General features: G+C 40.1%; 1 protein-coding gene across 3 annotated transcripts in view; it reads left to right on the forward strand.

The window, feature by feature from the left end:
• Bbs9 (Bardet-Biedl syndrome 9) overlaps window positions 1-12,095 on the forward strand; it is a 462,827-nt gene extending 450,732 nt beyond the window's left edge. For 2 of the 3 annotated variants that reach the window (XM_076863784.2, XM_076863800.2), the window contains exons 21-22: window positions 11,435-11,545; window positions 11,717-12,095. In XM_076863784.2, coding sequence (XP_076719899.2) covers window positions 11,435-11,545; window positions 11,717-11,748 — 143 coding nt within the window. In that variant the 3' untranslated portion in view covers window positions 11,749-12,095. The remainder of the gene's footprint in view (window positions 1-11,434; window positions 11,546-11,716) is intronic. The other variant, XM_076863792.2, reaches the window with a different exon arrangement.
• Window positions 12,096-13,055: the final 960 nt, after the last annotated feature.

The following is a 13,055-nucleotide window of genomic DNA, read 5'->3' on the forward strand; positions in this document are numbered from 1 at the left end:
GATCCTTCTCAAAAATAGACCATATATTATGCCATAGGGCAAACCTCAGTAAATATAAAGGGGTGGAGATAATACCATGCATTTTATCTGATCATAATGGAATGAAACTGGAAATCAATGATAAAAGAAGGATGGGAAAATCATTTATCACATGGAAAATGAACAATATGTTACTGAATGATCAATGGGTTACAGAAGACATAAAGGAGGAAATCAAAAAATTCTTAGAGATAAATGAAAATACAGACACAACTTATCGGAATCTATGGGACACAATGAAAGCAGTTTTAAGAGGGAAATTCATCGCCTGGAGGTCATTCCTCAAAAAAAAGAAAAACCAACAAATAAATGAGCTCACACTTCATCTCAAAGCCCTGGAAAAGGAAGAACAAAACAACAGCAAATGCAGCAGAAGGCAAGAAATAATTAAAATCAGAGCGGAAATCAACGAAATTGAAACAAAAGAAACTATTGAAAAAATCAACAAAACTAAAAGTTGGTTCTTCGAAAAAATAAACAAGATTGACAGACCCTTAGCCATGCTAACGAAGAGAAGAAGAGAGAGAACTCAAATTACTAACATACGGGATGAAAAAGGCAATATCACAACAGATGCTACAGAAATACAGAAGACAATTAGAAATTATTTTGAAAACCTATATTCCAATAAAATAGAAGATAGTGAAGACATCGATAAATTTCTTAAGACATATGATTTGCCCAGACTGAGTCAGGAGGATACACACAATTTGAACAGACCAATATCAATGGAGGAAATTGAAGAAGCAATCAAGAGACTACCCACCAAGAAAAGCCCAGGACCGGATGGGTATACAGCGGAGTTTTACAAAACTTTTAAAGAAGAATTAATACCAATACTTTTCAAGTTATTTCAGGAAATAGAAAAAGAGGGAGCTCTTCCAAATTCATTCTATGAGGCCAACATCACGTTGATTCCGAAACCAGACAAAGACACCTCAAAGAAAGAAAATTACAGACCAATATCCCTGATGAACCTAGATGCAAAAATCCTCAATAAAATTCTGGCGAATCGGATACAAAGGCACATCAAAAAAATTGTGCACCATGATCAAGTAGGATTCATCCCTGGGATGCAAGGATGGTTCAATATACGGAAATCAATAAATGTTATTCACCACATCAATAGACTTAAAGATAAGAACCATATGATCATCTCGATAGACGCAGAAAAAGCATTCGACAAAATACAGCATCCCTTTATGTTCAAAACATTAGAAAAACTAGGGATAACAGGAAATTACCTTGACATTGTAAAAGCTATCTATGCTAAGCCTCAGGCTAGCATCATTCTGAATGGAGAAAAATTGAAGGCATTCCCTCTAAAATCTGGAACAAGACAGGGATGCCCTCTATCACCACTTCTATTCAATATAGTTCTCGAAACACTGGCCAGAGCAATTAGACAGACAAAAGAAATTAAAGGCATAAAAATTGGAAAAGAAGAACTTAAATTATCATTATTTGCGGATGACATGATTTTATACCTAGAAGACCCAAAAGGGTCTACAAAAAAACTACTAGAACTAATAAATGAATTCAGCAAAGTAGCAGGATATAAAATCAACACGCATAAATGAAAGGCATTCCTGTATATCAGCAACAAAACTTCTGAAATGGAAATGAGGAAAACCACTCCATTCACAATATCCTCAAAAAAAATAAAATACTTGGGAATCAACCTAACAAAAGAGGTGAAAGATTTATACAATGAAAACTACAGAACCCTAAAGAGAGAAGTAGAAGAAGATCTTAGAAGATGGAAAAATATACCCTGTTCATGGATAGGCAGAACTAACATCATCAAAATGGCGATATTACCAAAAGTTCTATATAGGTTTAATGCAATGCCAATCAAAATCCCAAAGGCATTGCTTGTAGAAATAGATAAAGCAATCATGAAATTCATATGGAAAAATAAAAGACCCAGAATAGCAAAAGCAATTCTAAGCAGGAAGTGCGAATCAGGCGGTATAGCGATACCAGATTTCAAACTATATTACAGAGCAATAGTAACAAAGACAGCATGGTACTGGTACCAAAACAGGCGGGTGGACCAATGGTACAGAATAGAGGACACAGAGACCAATCCACAAAGTTACAACTATCTTATATTGGATAAAGGGGCTAAAAACATGCAATGGAGGAAGGATAGCATCTTCAACAAATGGTGTTGGGAAAACTGGAAATCCATATGCAACAAAATGAAACTGAACCCCCTCCTCTCACCATGCACAAAAGTTAACTCAAAATGGATCAAAGACCTTGATATCAAATCAGAGACTCTGCGTCTGATAGAAGAAAGAGTTGGCTACGATCTACATATAGTGGGGTCGGGCTCCAAATTCCTTAATAGGACACCCATAGCACAAGAGTTAATAGCAAGAATCAACAAATGGGACTTACTCAAACTAAAAAGTTTTTTCACAGCAAGAGAAACAATAAGAGAAGTAAATAGGGAGCCTACATCATGGGAACAAATATTTACTCCTCACACATCAGATAGAGCCCTAATATCCAGAATATACAAAGAACTCAAAAAATTAGACAATAAGATAACAAATAACCCAATCAACAAATGGGCCAAGGACCTGAACAGAAACTTCTCAGAGGAGGACATACAATCAATCAACAAGTACATGAAAAAATGCTCATCATCTCTAGCAGTCAGAGAAATGCAAATCAAAACCACCCTAAGATACCATCTCACTCCAGTAAGATTGGCAGCCATTATGAAATCAAACAACAACAAGTGCTGGCGAGGATGTGGGGAAAAGGGTTCTCTTGTACATTGCTGGTGGGGCTGCAAATTGGTGCGGCCAATTTGGAAAGCAGTATGGAGATTCCTGGGAAAGCTGGGAATGGAACCACCATTTGACCCAGCTATTGCCATTCTCGGACTATTCCCTGAAGACCTTAAAAGAGCGTATTACAGGGATACTGCCACATCGATGTTCATAGCAGCACAATTTACAATAGCTAGATTGTGGAACCAACCCAGATGCCCTTCAATGGATGAATGGATTAAAAAAATGTGGCATCTATACACCATGGAGTATTACGCAGCACTAAAAAATGACAAAATTTTGGAATTTGCAGGGAAATGGATGGCACTAGAGCAGATTATGCTTAGTGAAGCTAGCCAATCCCTAAAAAACAAATACCAAATGTCATCTTTGATATAATGAGAGCAACTAAGAATAAAGCAGGGAGGAAGAGCAGGATGAAAAGATTAACATTAAACAGAGACATGAGGTGGGAGGGAAAGGGAGAGAAAAGGGGAATTGCATGGAAACGGAGGGAGACCCTCATTGTTATACTAAATTACATATAAGAGGTTGTAAGTGGAATGGGAAAATAAACAAGGTGAGAAATGAATTACAGTAGAAGGGGTAGAGAGAGAAGATGGGAGGGGAGGGGAGGGGGGATAGTAGAGGATAGGAAAGGTAGCAGAATACAACAGTTACTATTATGGTATTATGTAAAAATGTGGATGTGTAACCCATGTGATTCTGCAATCTGTACTTGGGGTAAAAAAGGGAGTTCATAACTCACTTGAAGCTAATGTATGCTAATGTATGAAATATGATATGTCAAGAGCTTTGTAGGGTTTTGAACAACCAATTAAAAAAAAGGCAGATAAAGTAGCAGGAGAGATATTGGTATGGCTTGAGTGAGGTAGAACAGCCATCTCCTGTGGTAGCTACCTGTGTAAGGTTTGCAAGCACCCTCCTCTCTGCTGCAGAGCTGTGGCTTAGCTCCGGGGTCTCTCAGTCTGTGTGAACCCTACCTTTCCAGAACCCCATCCGAAGAACTTTATCTTGGCCTGTTTATCCTACTCTTCTTTTGGTATTCCTGACTTGGTCTGACAGTAAATAGTCAGAACTTAATGTGTGTTTTAGTGTGCCAGGCACTATACACATTCATCTGTTTCTCCCTTGTGAAGTAGGCTGCCAAAGTTTTATTTTATAGATAAGGAGATTGAGGCTGATTTCATTGAAATAACTTGCTCAGGAGGGTTACTTTGCTAGTAAATGCTGAGCCATGGTTTGAATCTAGGCTTCGAAGCACAACTTTAAACTGTCTACACCATCCCTATCTTCAGTGTGAGAGAGCTTGCTCACTCTGGCTAATGTGAACCAATTCTTGGATTTCTAGGGATTTTGTGAGTTGTAAAAGACAGCCATTATTGCAAATTTGATTATGTAAACTTAAAAACAAATAAATTATATATATGCATACTCAGTGAGTTTACTTTCATAATTACTTTACTGTTTCACTAGTGGGTGTGTACTTGAAATTATTTATGTGTGTGGAATAAGAGAAAAATACTAAATAGTACTGTACAACTGTGTAACTCTGCCAAGCTCCATATTTGGTGATATCATGTTGGTTGCTTGAAACTGGCCATAATGGGAGTATTTGTACCACAGAAATTGGCAAACACTATAGACACTCTAGATTAGGGTTTTTCTTGTTTTTTCCTAGAAGTCCAGCTGTCACACATTTACCAGCACAGTGCTGCTTACCTTGCATTCTGACTGATCTTAGTATTCCATATGTCAGCCACATTCATTTCTGCCTGACCTCCAATCTTAACCTTTAAACTCTTACAGTGACATCTACAGCAGCAACCTGCAGGAAGGCCTGAGTTCTTTTTGTTGTTTTTTGTTTTTCTTTTTATGACAATGGATAGAAATTCCTCAGTGTGACTCTCTTGATGATAAAATACGTTCCACTTGTTGAGGAGGAAGTCCACCCATTCTATAATTTGCTTTTGAATATAGAAACAGGTTTGAGGACAGCTTAGAATTCCTCCCCATGCCTGCAAATTCTAGAGTTGTATTATGTTTATGAATTTATGGGGAACTCCTTTTAAGTAAAATTTTCTACTTAAATAATCATCTGACTAGGTGAAGATTTCTATATGTATTAATCAGATTCCCCCAAACAGATTTTCATAACAGGTTTCATTAACACAAATGGTCATGTATATAATTTGTTAAAAATTCAGAACAGATTATGCTGAGTGAAGCTAGCCAATCCCTAAGGAGCAAATGCCGAATGTCTTCTTTGATATAAGGGGGCGACTCAAAACAGAGCAGGGAGGAAGAGCATGAGAAGAAGATTATCATTAAACAGGGACAAGAGGTGGGAGGGAATGGGAGAGAGAAGGGGAATCCCATGGAAGATGGAAGGAGACCTTCACTGTAATGCAAAATTACATACAAGATGATGTGAGGGAGGAGAGAGAAAAGTGTCATAGTAGAGTGGGTAGAGAGAGGTGATGGGAGGGGAAGGGAAGAGAGGGGGGATAGAAAGGGTAGCAGAATACAATAGACTCTAGTATGGCTATATGTATAAACGTGGCTGTAAAACCAATGTGATACTGCAATCTATACACGTGGAAAAATAAGAATTCATACCCCATTTGAATCAAATAAGAATTCATACGTCAAGATCATTGTAATGTTTTGAGCAACTAATAAAAAAAATTCAGAATCACAGGCAGCTTGGAAATCCTTTTTAATATCACTGGTGTAGTTTGCAGCTTATGAACAGCTTTGTTCCAATTGCTTCAATGCTGATCATTCACAATTCATAAAACATGCCGCATGTTTTAAAATTTCACATGCAAGGATTAGGTTTCCAGATTACTCCAGAAAAGTTTTTAAAGTAATAACTTAATTACAATAAGACTCTATAATAAAACTACACTTATAACAGCATTCCATGGTGAGAGCACATCCATGTATCTGACTGGGGATGCCAGACCTTTAATGATGCTCCACCTTGTTAAAGAGCTTATAAATAGAGGTGGGTCTCCTATGGTTGTGATCGAGCAGTGGGAACATGAGGTTAGGAGAATAATCCAATAAAAATGGGCCCACTATGCTGACCCCCCACACACTTTCTCATTTAAAAAGCAGTTTATCTGCAGCCCTGCCTGACTTAAGTGGACAGGATATGTCACAGTTCTTACTTACTCCTATTATCTGCAGGAGAACTGCAGGTCCAAAATTCTGATAAAAAGAACATGTTACCCCTTCAGGGGGTCTTTTGTGACCCTTACATAGACCAGATCCTAGAACTCAGGGAGATATGGATAATTCCCCCAACCATAAAATCTGTAAAATCAGGTTCCAGTTAGAACTAGTCAGCATGGGCCTAAGTAACCAAGAGTTGTCATGGCAGTGGGGATTTGAAGGTCTGGTGTCAGTCAACAGTCAAGACCTGGGCGGAACTCTCTGGAAACTCTGGGATCTCAATAAAACTGGAGGGGAGGAGAGGTGTGCCATCCCTCTCTTTTCTATGATGACACACTTTCTCCCTTGAGAGTGTTCCCTTTCTGCTTTCCTATCCCTTTTAATAAATTTATGTCTGTTACTCTAAGCAATATGTCTGAAATCTTTTGGCCTGATTCTAAGAATAAGGGTTTGGAGGAAGGGGTGTCCACACTGCCTCAGCTTCACAGAAGGCCCCAGCTCTGTAACAGTTGCAGCAGTACTGTGAAGGGGGAGCCTAGGCATCCTGTGGTTGTGGGGACAGTGAAACCAGACTGCTCTAGATAACTTGAGTAGAAGAGATGTGGATAAATCGTAAGGAGCCCCTTTTGTTGCCAGGAGTTTACTAGCTATTTGAACCTTAGATAATTAAAAGTTTGATGTATCATTATTTTAAAATCTCAGGTACACGTATCATATTAATGAAAGTAGACCATATCTTATAATTAAGTGCCACTTACCCAAAGCCTGGCCTCTGGCTGCAAACATTTGTTATGTGGAATTGAGAATATTTAGAAACTTTTGTAATGATTGATAAGGGGGCTGTTATGACTATTGAATTGAATACTAAAAGATGACAGGTGATACGTTATTATTTCATTTTTCTGGTAATTCCTGTGATTCATTATTAACTATATTTTACAGAAGTACTGGTTTTGATAGATAGGAAACTTGAAAAGTTGGTCCTTTTGAGATGTATTGTTAGACTACAGAGAGCCAAGCTGCAGTTTTATATAGATTTGCTGTGTGACCTTTGGCAGGTAATATAATCTCTCAAATTCATTTAATATGTTGAAACTTTCAAGAAGGCTGATGGTTTGCAGTTCAAGTCAGAGATGCAAGAAATGTCAAAATTATATTTTCTTTAATAGCAAGAATGTGGAAAATTCAGTCTCAATTATTAGTGCCCACCTGCCCCACCCCATCGCTGTCCAGGCAGTCTTGTATTCTGGGCTCATAAAGTGAGGTCACAGTAACTGCCAACAGTGTTTTTGCCGAAACCCTCGGCAATCTTCAACTCAAGGCTTTCTGTGGCTGAGAATGGGGTTCCTGAGGCTCAGCCCTCCCAGTGTCCCATGCCTCCATCTTCCATGACTCATCAGCTTGGGGACCTGAACTGCTGCCAGCTGAGGTCCCAGCCACCTCTCACCCTTTGAGCTCTGCCCCTTCTACCCCTACCAGATTACCACAGTTCCATCTCTTCAGTGAGACCAGGATGCAGAAAATCAAGGCCAGAGAGTAAAGCAACAGATGACCTACGATGGGGTTATATCCCAGCAAGCCCATTGTAAATTGAAAATATCATCAATGGAAAATGCACTTAATCTGTCCAGCTCACCTCACCTCACAGCTGAGCAGCATGTGCACTATCTCAGGTCCATTGTTTCTCCTAACTACTGTGGGACTGACTGGGAACAGTGACTCATTGCCATGCCCAGCATTGAGAGGAGGGACTCGCCTGTATAGCACCAGCCTGGGGAAAAGGTCCAAACTCAAAATTCCAAGTATAGTTTCTACTGAATTACTTTTGCACCATCATAAAGTTGAATCATCACAACTTGGGACCATCTGTATTTCCAGGCTACTCTTTATCCAGTCCCATTCCAAACTGCCCTGAGGCAAGAAAGCACAAAGGGGCCTGGGGAAACTTGAGGGGAAGAGTTGATGGTGGAAGGACAAGAGAAGAAAAGCTAATTACCATCAATATGTTTGCAGTTATAAAACGAGGACAGGGAGTCTGTTCTGGTAGGGCTGTCTGAGGATCGATTGAATCAACATTACAAATACACAGCAGAGTGCCCAGCACACAGTAGGACCCCAGGACTCTGAGCCCCTTGCCCTCCTGGAGGCCCTTGCCTTATTTCCAGGTCATGAAGGTCCCAGATCCTGGCCGTACCTGCCGGTTGGTTCCTCCTGTATGTCCACACACCATTTGTGTTTTGATGATCTCATCCAGCTGAGGGTTTTCTTCCCCTTTTCCTTTTATAGGGTGGGCTCCAAGCCAAGGGCACTTCATCTGGTGTCCGTGGGACCCAAGCTATGCTTCCACAGATTGGCTTCAGAGGGTCTCTGTTAGTTTGGAAGTTTTATGTTTTATTTCTATTCTTTAATCACTTACTCTTAAATTTTTAGCAAATATATATAATATATAATATTATATATAATATAACATATTATAAATATATTTATAAATATATATATATATATATATATATATATATTTCTTTTTACACACACACACACATACTCACACATTTTCTTTTTCTTAGCAAAAATCTCATTGGATATACTCATCACTCCTTTTCAGCAGATTTGAATCCAGAATGTGTGGAGTGAGGCCTGAAATCCTTCATTTCTAATGTGTTCCCAGGTGATCCCTCTGCTACTGGTGTGATGATCTCACACTAGCAAGGCCCAAGAAACCTTCTGACTTTCTGAATTTGCTTTGTTGCCTTTTAGCTGCAGTGAGCCTGCATTTTCTGTTTGCTAGGTGTCTGGTCATCAGGAACAGTCACACTACTCTGAAGTCTTTATAATTATAAATATTTCCATGCCACTATAATTTGATCTCCCAATGTCTTGACCCCTGCATGCACATCATCCCAGTTAACCATGGATGAAAGCTTTATTTACAACTAGAGGTGGTTGCCATCCTGTTCAGCACCAGCTGTGGAGCCAGCTTATTCTTGCAGAATAATGAGTGGCCAGTCTGCTTCCAAATTTAATCTTGAAGGCCTGGCTTTAAGAATTTTTTAAGAATTTTTTCTTTTTGAACAAGAAAGCAGGGCCTGAGGCAAGGATTAAAGTGATGTCAATTTATTTGTGAAGCACAAAGGAAAGTGAACAAGGAAATATGTGAGGTCATGCCAAGTGGTGCAAGCTCACAGATGAGACCACTTCTCCCAGAGAGCCAGGAAGAGACTGAGCAGTGTACCCACTCAGCACACAGCACCTTCCTGGAGATCTGCAAAGAGCTGAGGTCCTGGAGAGAGAGGCAGGAGGCAATCTGCACAGCATCTTCTGTTCTCCAATTTCCCATTGGCCAGGAGGCCAGAGCTCACACCACATTGTTCCTGTCATGCTAGAAATGGCAGGGGTTCTTGATCTATGATGGGCAGTCCACCTGCCTGAGGCGTTCAAAGAAAGGGGGTCTCATTGTTAGGGGAGGTGACTGGTGGGCCCTGCAGTGGGCATTGGCTGAAGTGGGATGTGCTAAAGGAATCTGAGAAGGTGCAACAGTTGGGTCCCAATACAGCACCTGCAGAGTAGAGAGCATCCAGCAGGGCAGCTTGTCATCCCTCTGTACTCAGGACAGTGAAGAGGAATTTACATTAGTTGTTAAGGCCACCCATTCTCTGTCTACAGCAACTGACTTTTCTATTTGTGCACACTGTGATAAAGAACTAGGAGTTGCTCTTTAAGTTTTCATACTTTTGTTTTGCCCCAATATTGAGTCAGCTGGAGTCAGAGGTGGACATTGCTAACTGCTCTGTGCACTCCTTCCCATTTCACTCCTGAAGATTACTTGTGTGTGAAGGTAGCTGCATGACAATGGCATGCCTGGCCTCCCTCTGTCCCTAGGAGAAGTGACTTGATCTGATTGGTGAGTCTAAAATGAGAAACAGGTCCTTCTTCTTTCTTTCTCCCTTGGGATTAGGGCTCTGTTCATCAGGAAGCACATCTCTTCTTTCCTCTCCTCCCTGTCATTACCTTACAGGTGCCCCCAGCCCCTTCCAATCTCACCCCCTTTCCTTTTCACTCAGTTGGCTGAGTGTAAAGGAGAAAAAGAAAGGGGCTGTTTCTTGGGCTTCTCAGCACTACAGAATTACGTGACCTTGGCAGAATACTATTTGTGCCACGGTATAACATATATAGGCAGGGTCTCAAGCACTTAGCAACTGCTTAATAGCAATAGTTCTGGTGCCCTGACTAAAGACTTACCATTGCAAAAGAGATTTAAAAATTGCCCTGGTTCTCCTTCCAGTAAGGGTCTTGCCATTTGCAGACAGATCTAGGTGAGTGCTATTATGTTGATGGGTGATTCCAATGTTTCCTATTTGGGCACCTCTAGGGCTACCACTGATTCTCACTTTATGAGTGTGGCAACACCTTTCTCTTTAGTTTCTCTCGGCATCAATTTCTTTTTCAGAGGCGATGCAGAGGGCTGGGTGGTAAGATGTATTTTCCTTCAGACCCAGGATCTTGCCACTTCCCTCTCCTCTGAGTGATGTGGTTTTCCAATCAGTGCTGCCGACACCCTGTCTTTCCTCAGAATGTCATGAGCTTCATAAACCTTCTCAAGCATAAAACCCAACCTGAGCGTTGAGGCTTTGGACTCAGTGTGTGAGTAGCCTATGAAAAAGAAATCACACTTCATTAACAAGAAGAATGGCTTTGGAGTGAAACGGGTAGGGTGAAGTGTTAGCTCACTTCCAGGAAATGAGGGCACGTTAGTCAGATCAAGTTGCAGACGTCCTCGGGAGATTCTCACATGATTCTGAGTTTCCCATACAAGATTTTGGTGGATAAAGTCAGATGACTTATATCCAATCTTTAAAAAGCTCCATGATGCCAGCTCATCCTCAAGTCACCTTAGAATCAAAGTCTCCCACATGCAGTTCACAGCTTTGCTGTTGAGTTGTGAAGTGTTGGCGTCTGTGCTGTGAGGTGTTGGGATTCAGGGAGAGAGTCAAATTCCTCACTGTCTTGGGATATCTGCAACTTTCCCTGGCCCAAGGAGGATCCCTTCTCTGGTCCATGTGCATTCATAGTTTCCTATGCTCTGGTATTAAAGGGACTTCCTGCTGAGAGACTGTTATACTATGGATATCACATATGCTGTATGTTTTGTCTTCTCTGACTTCAAAGACAACACTGTTGCTACTGTTGCCAAGTCATAAGCACTGTAACATGTCTTTGGGGGCAGCAACTCACTCCCAGTATTTTCACCAGAGTAACATTGAAGATAATTCTTTTTGGTCCATTCCTCAAGATTGTTGTCACATCATTTATTACCTTTATGCTTGGTGCATTCCTAAGCCCTGGTTGCTGTGTGGAGAGGCAGATTTTCTTATACATTGCTTAAAATATCATTTGTGTTTTTCACCTAGGTGGCTGTACTCCAATTCCAGAATCAGACCTAGAGGAGAGAACAGTAGAACAAGACTCCACAGAGCTGTTTACCAACCACAGGCACCTCATTGCAGAGACTCCTGTGCCTGGTAAGAGAATGGGTGGCCTTAACAAGTGATAAATCAGGAATAGCAACACTGTTCAATTCAGGCTATATCAAAGAGCATTTTGCAAAAGTAGTCATTTTCTGACTTCTTGGTTATTTTTTGTTTTTGTGTCATCAATGAGACTTTTACTCTCCCTCTCTTTCTTTTTTCCAGAAGTTTCAGCTCTCCAAGGAGTTTCAGAATAGTCCACGCAGAGTTGTGTGGCTGAGAGGAAGATGCCTCCCAAGGCCTACCCTATGTGTACCACATGTTCAGCACAGATGTGGGGCTGGCCCAGGTGCTATGTAAAGCTCACCCCTGGACAGGACACTGAATGGAGATGGGGATGGGGCTTCCCATTATTCTGGAGGACTTGGAATACCATGCAAGTCAGCTGGAAGACAAGATTTGTGTATTCTTGCAGGGAAAGGCTACTACTGCCCTTAGCCATCTATATGCCTATAATCACAGAACATAGCGAGAAGATATAGTGTGGAAACAGACTTCATAATACAGAGATCCACAGTCAAAATAATTTGATGCCCCCATTTTTTTCACAGAGTTCTTATATAGTAAATGTATCAAATTTAATAAAGCATCTCATTATCAAACAATGTCTTGGAGTTGATTTATAATCAAAGGGCTCTATATAAGTGATTTCTCTATATTGATTTTTGAAGGAAATTATAAAGTTTACTATGCCATGGGAAGACTTGAATGTGATTATTTTATACATAAAAGAACCATTATAGCAGAACTATTGGCTGATTGCTCCATTAGACTAGAGGTGGAAGAGGATAAGTTTTCTAGTATTATATAAAATTTTTTAAAATATTTTTGAAAACCTAATACATCATCATCCTTCTTTCATTACCCTAAAGGGTGACACCTTTCAAAAATCCAGGTTATAAAAGGATTCACACTCTGTTACAATTAAAATTAAGGTTTTTGCATGTAAAAGATTAAAGTAACTGCATATTTCAAGTGAGAATTACAATTATAAGACTTATTTAGACTAAAATATCCCCTTGCCAGTTTTAGAATGCTTTTCTGTCAGCACAAAGGAAAAAGTGGTTCATGGGTTTTCTATATGTGAAGTGTCAAAAAACTTCATTATTTATTATTTCTAGCATCCTTTTGTAGGAAACAACAGAGTTGTACTCTTTTTAATTGTGGAGCATAGGTGTGGACAGCTAGCCTGTGGGTGAACTTCACCCAGCATGTAGGGACCAGTACAGAGATGCCATGGTTCTGTGTATGTCAATAGCTGCAAAAGTATAATACTTCTGATCATCTTTAACAGCTCTGTTCAGAAAGGTCACAGAGAGGTATCTTTCTTCTTGCAAATGTGTTTTTTTTCTCTCTCTCTCTCTTTAAATATTTGGTTTCCATGGATATTTTTGTACTATGAGCATACCATGTGCTCACCTCTGTTCTCCTTTCTCTTCTTTTCGGGGGCACAGGGTCACGTCCAATGTGCATGTGTCCTTCAATCTCCTTTTTAAATTCAGTT

The sequence above is a fragment of the Callospermophilus lateralis genome, chromosome 1 (genome assembly GCF_048772815.1).
Source record: "Callospermophilus lateralis isolate mCalLat2 chromosome 1, mCalLat2.hap1, whole genome shotgun sequence".
NCBI classification, from domain to species: Eukaryota; Metazoa; Chordata; class Mammalia; order Rodentia; family Sciuridae; genus Callospermophilus; species Callospermophilus lateralis.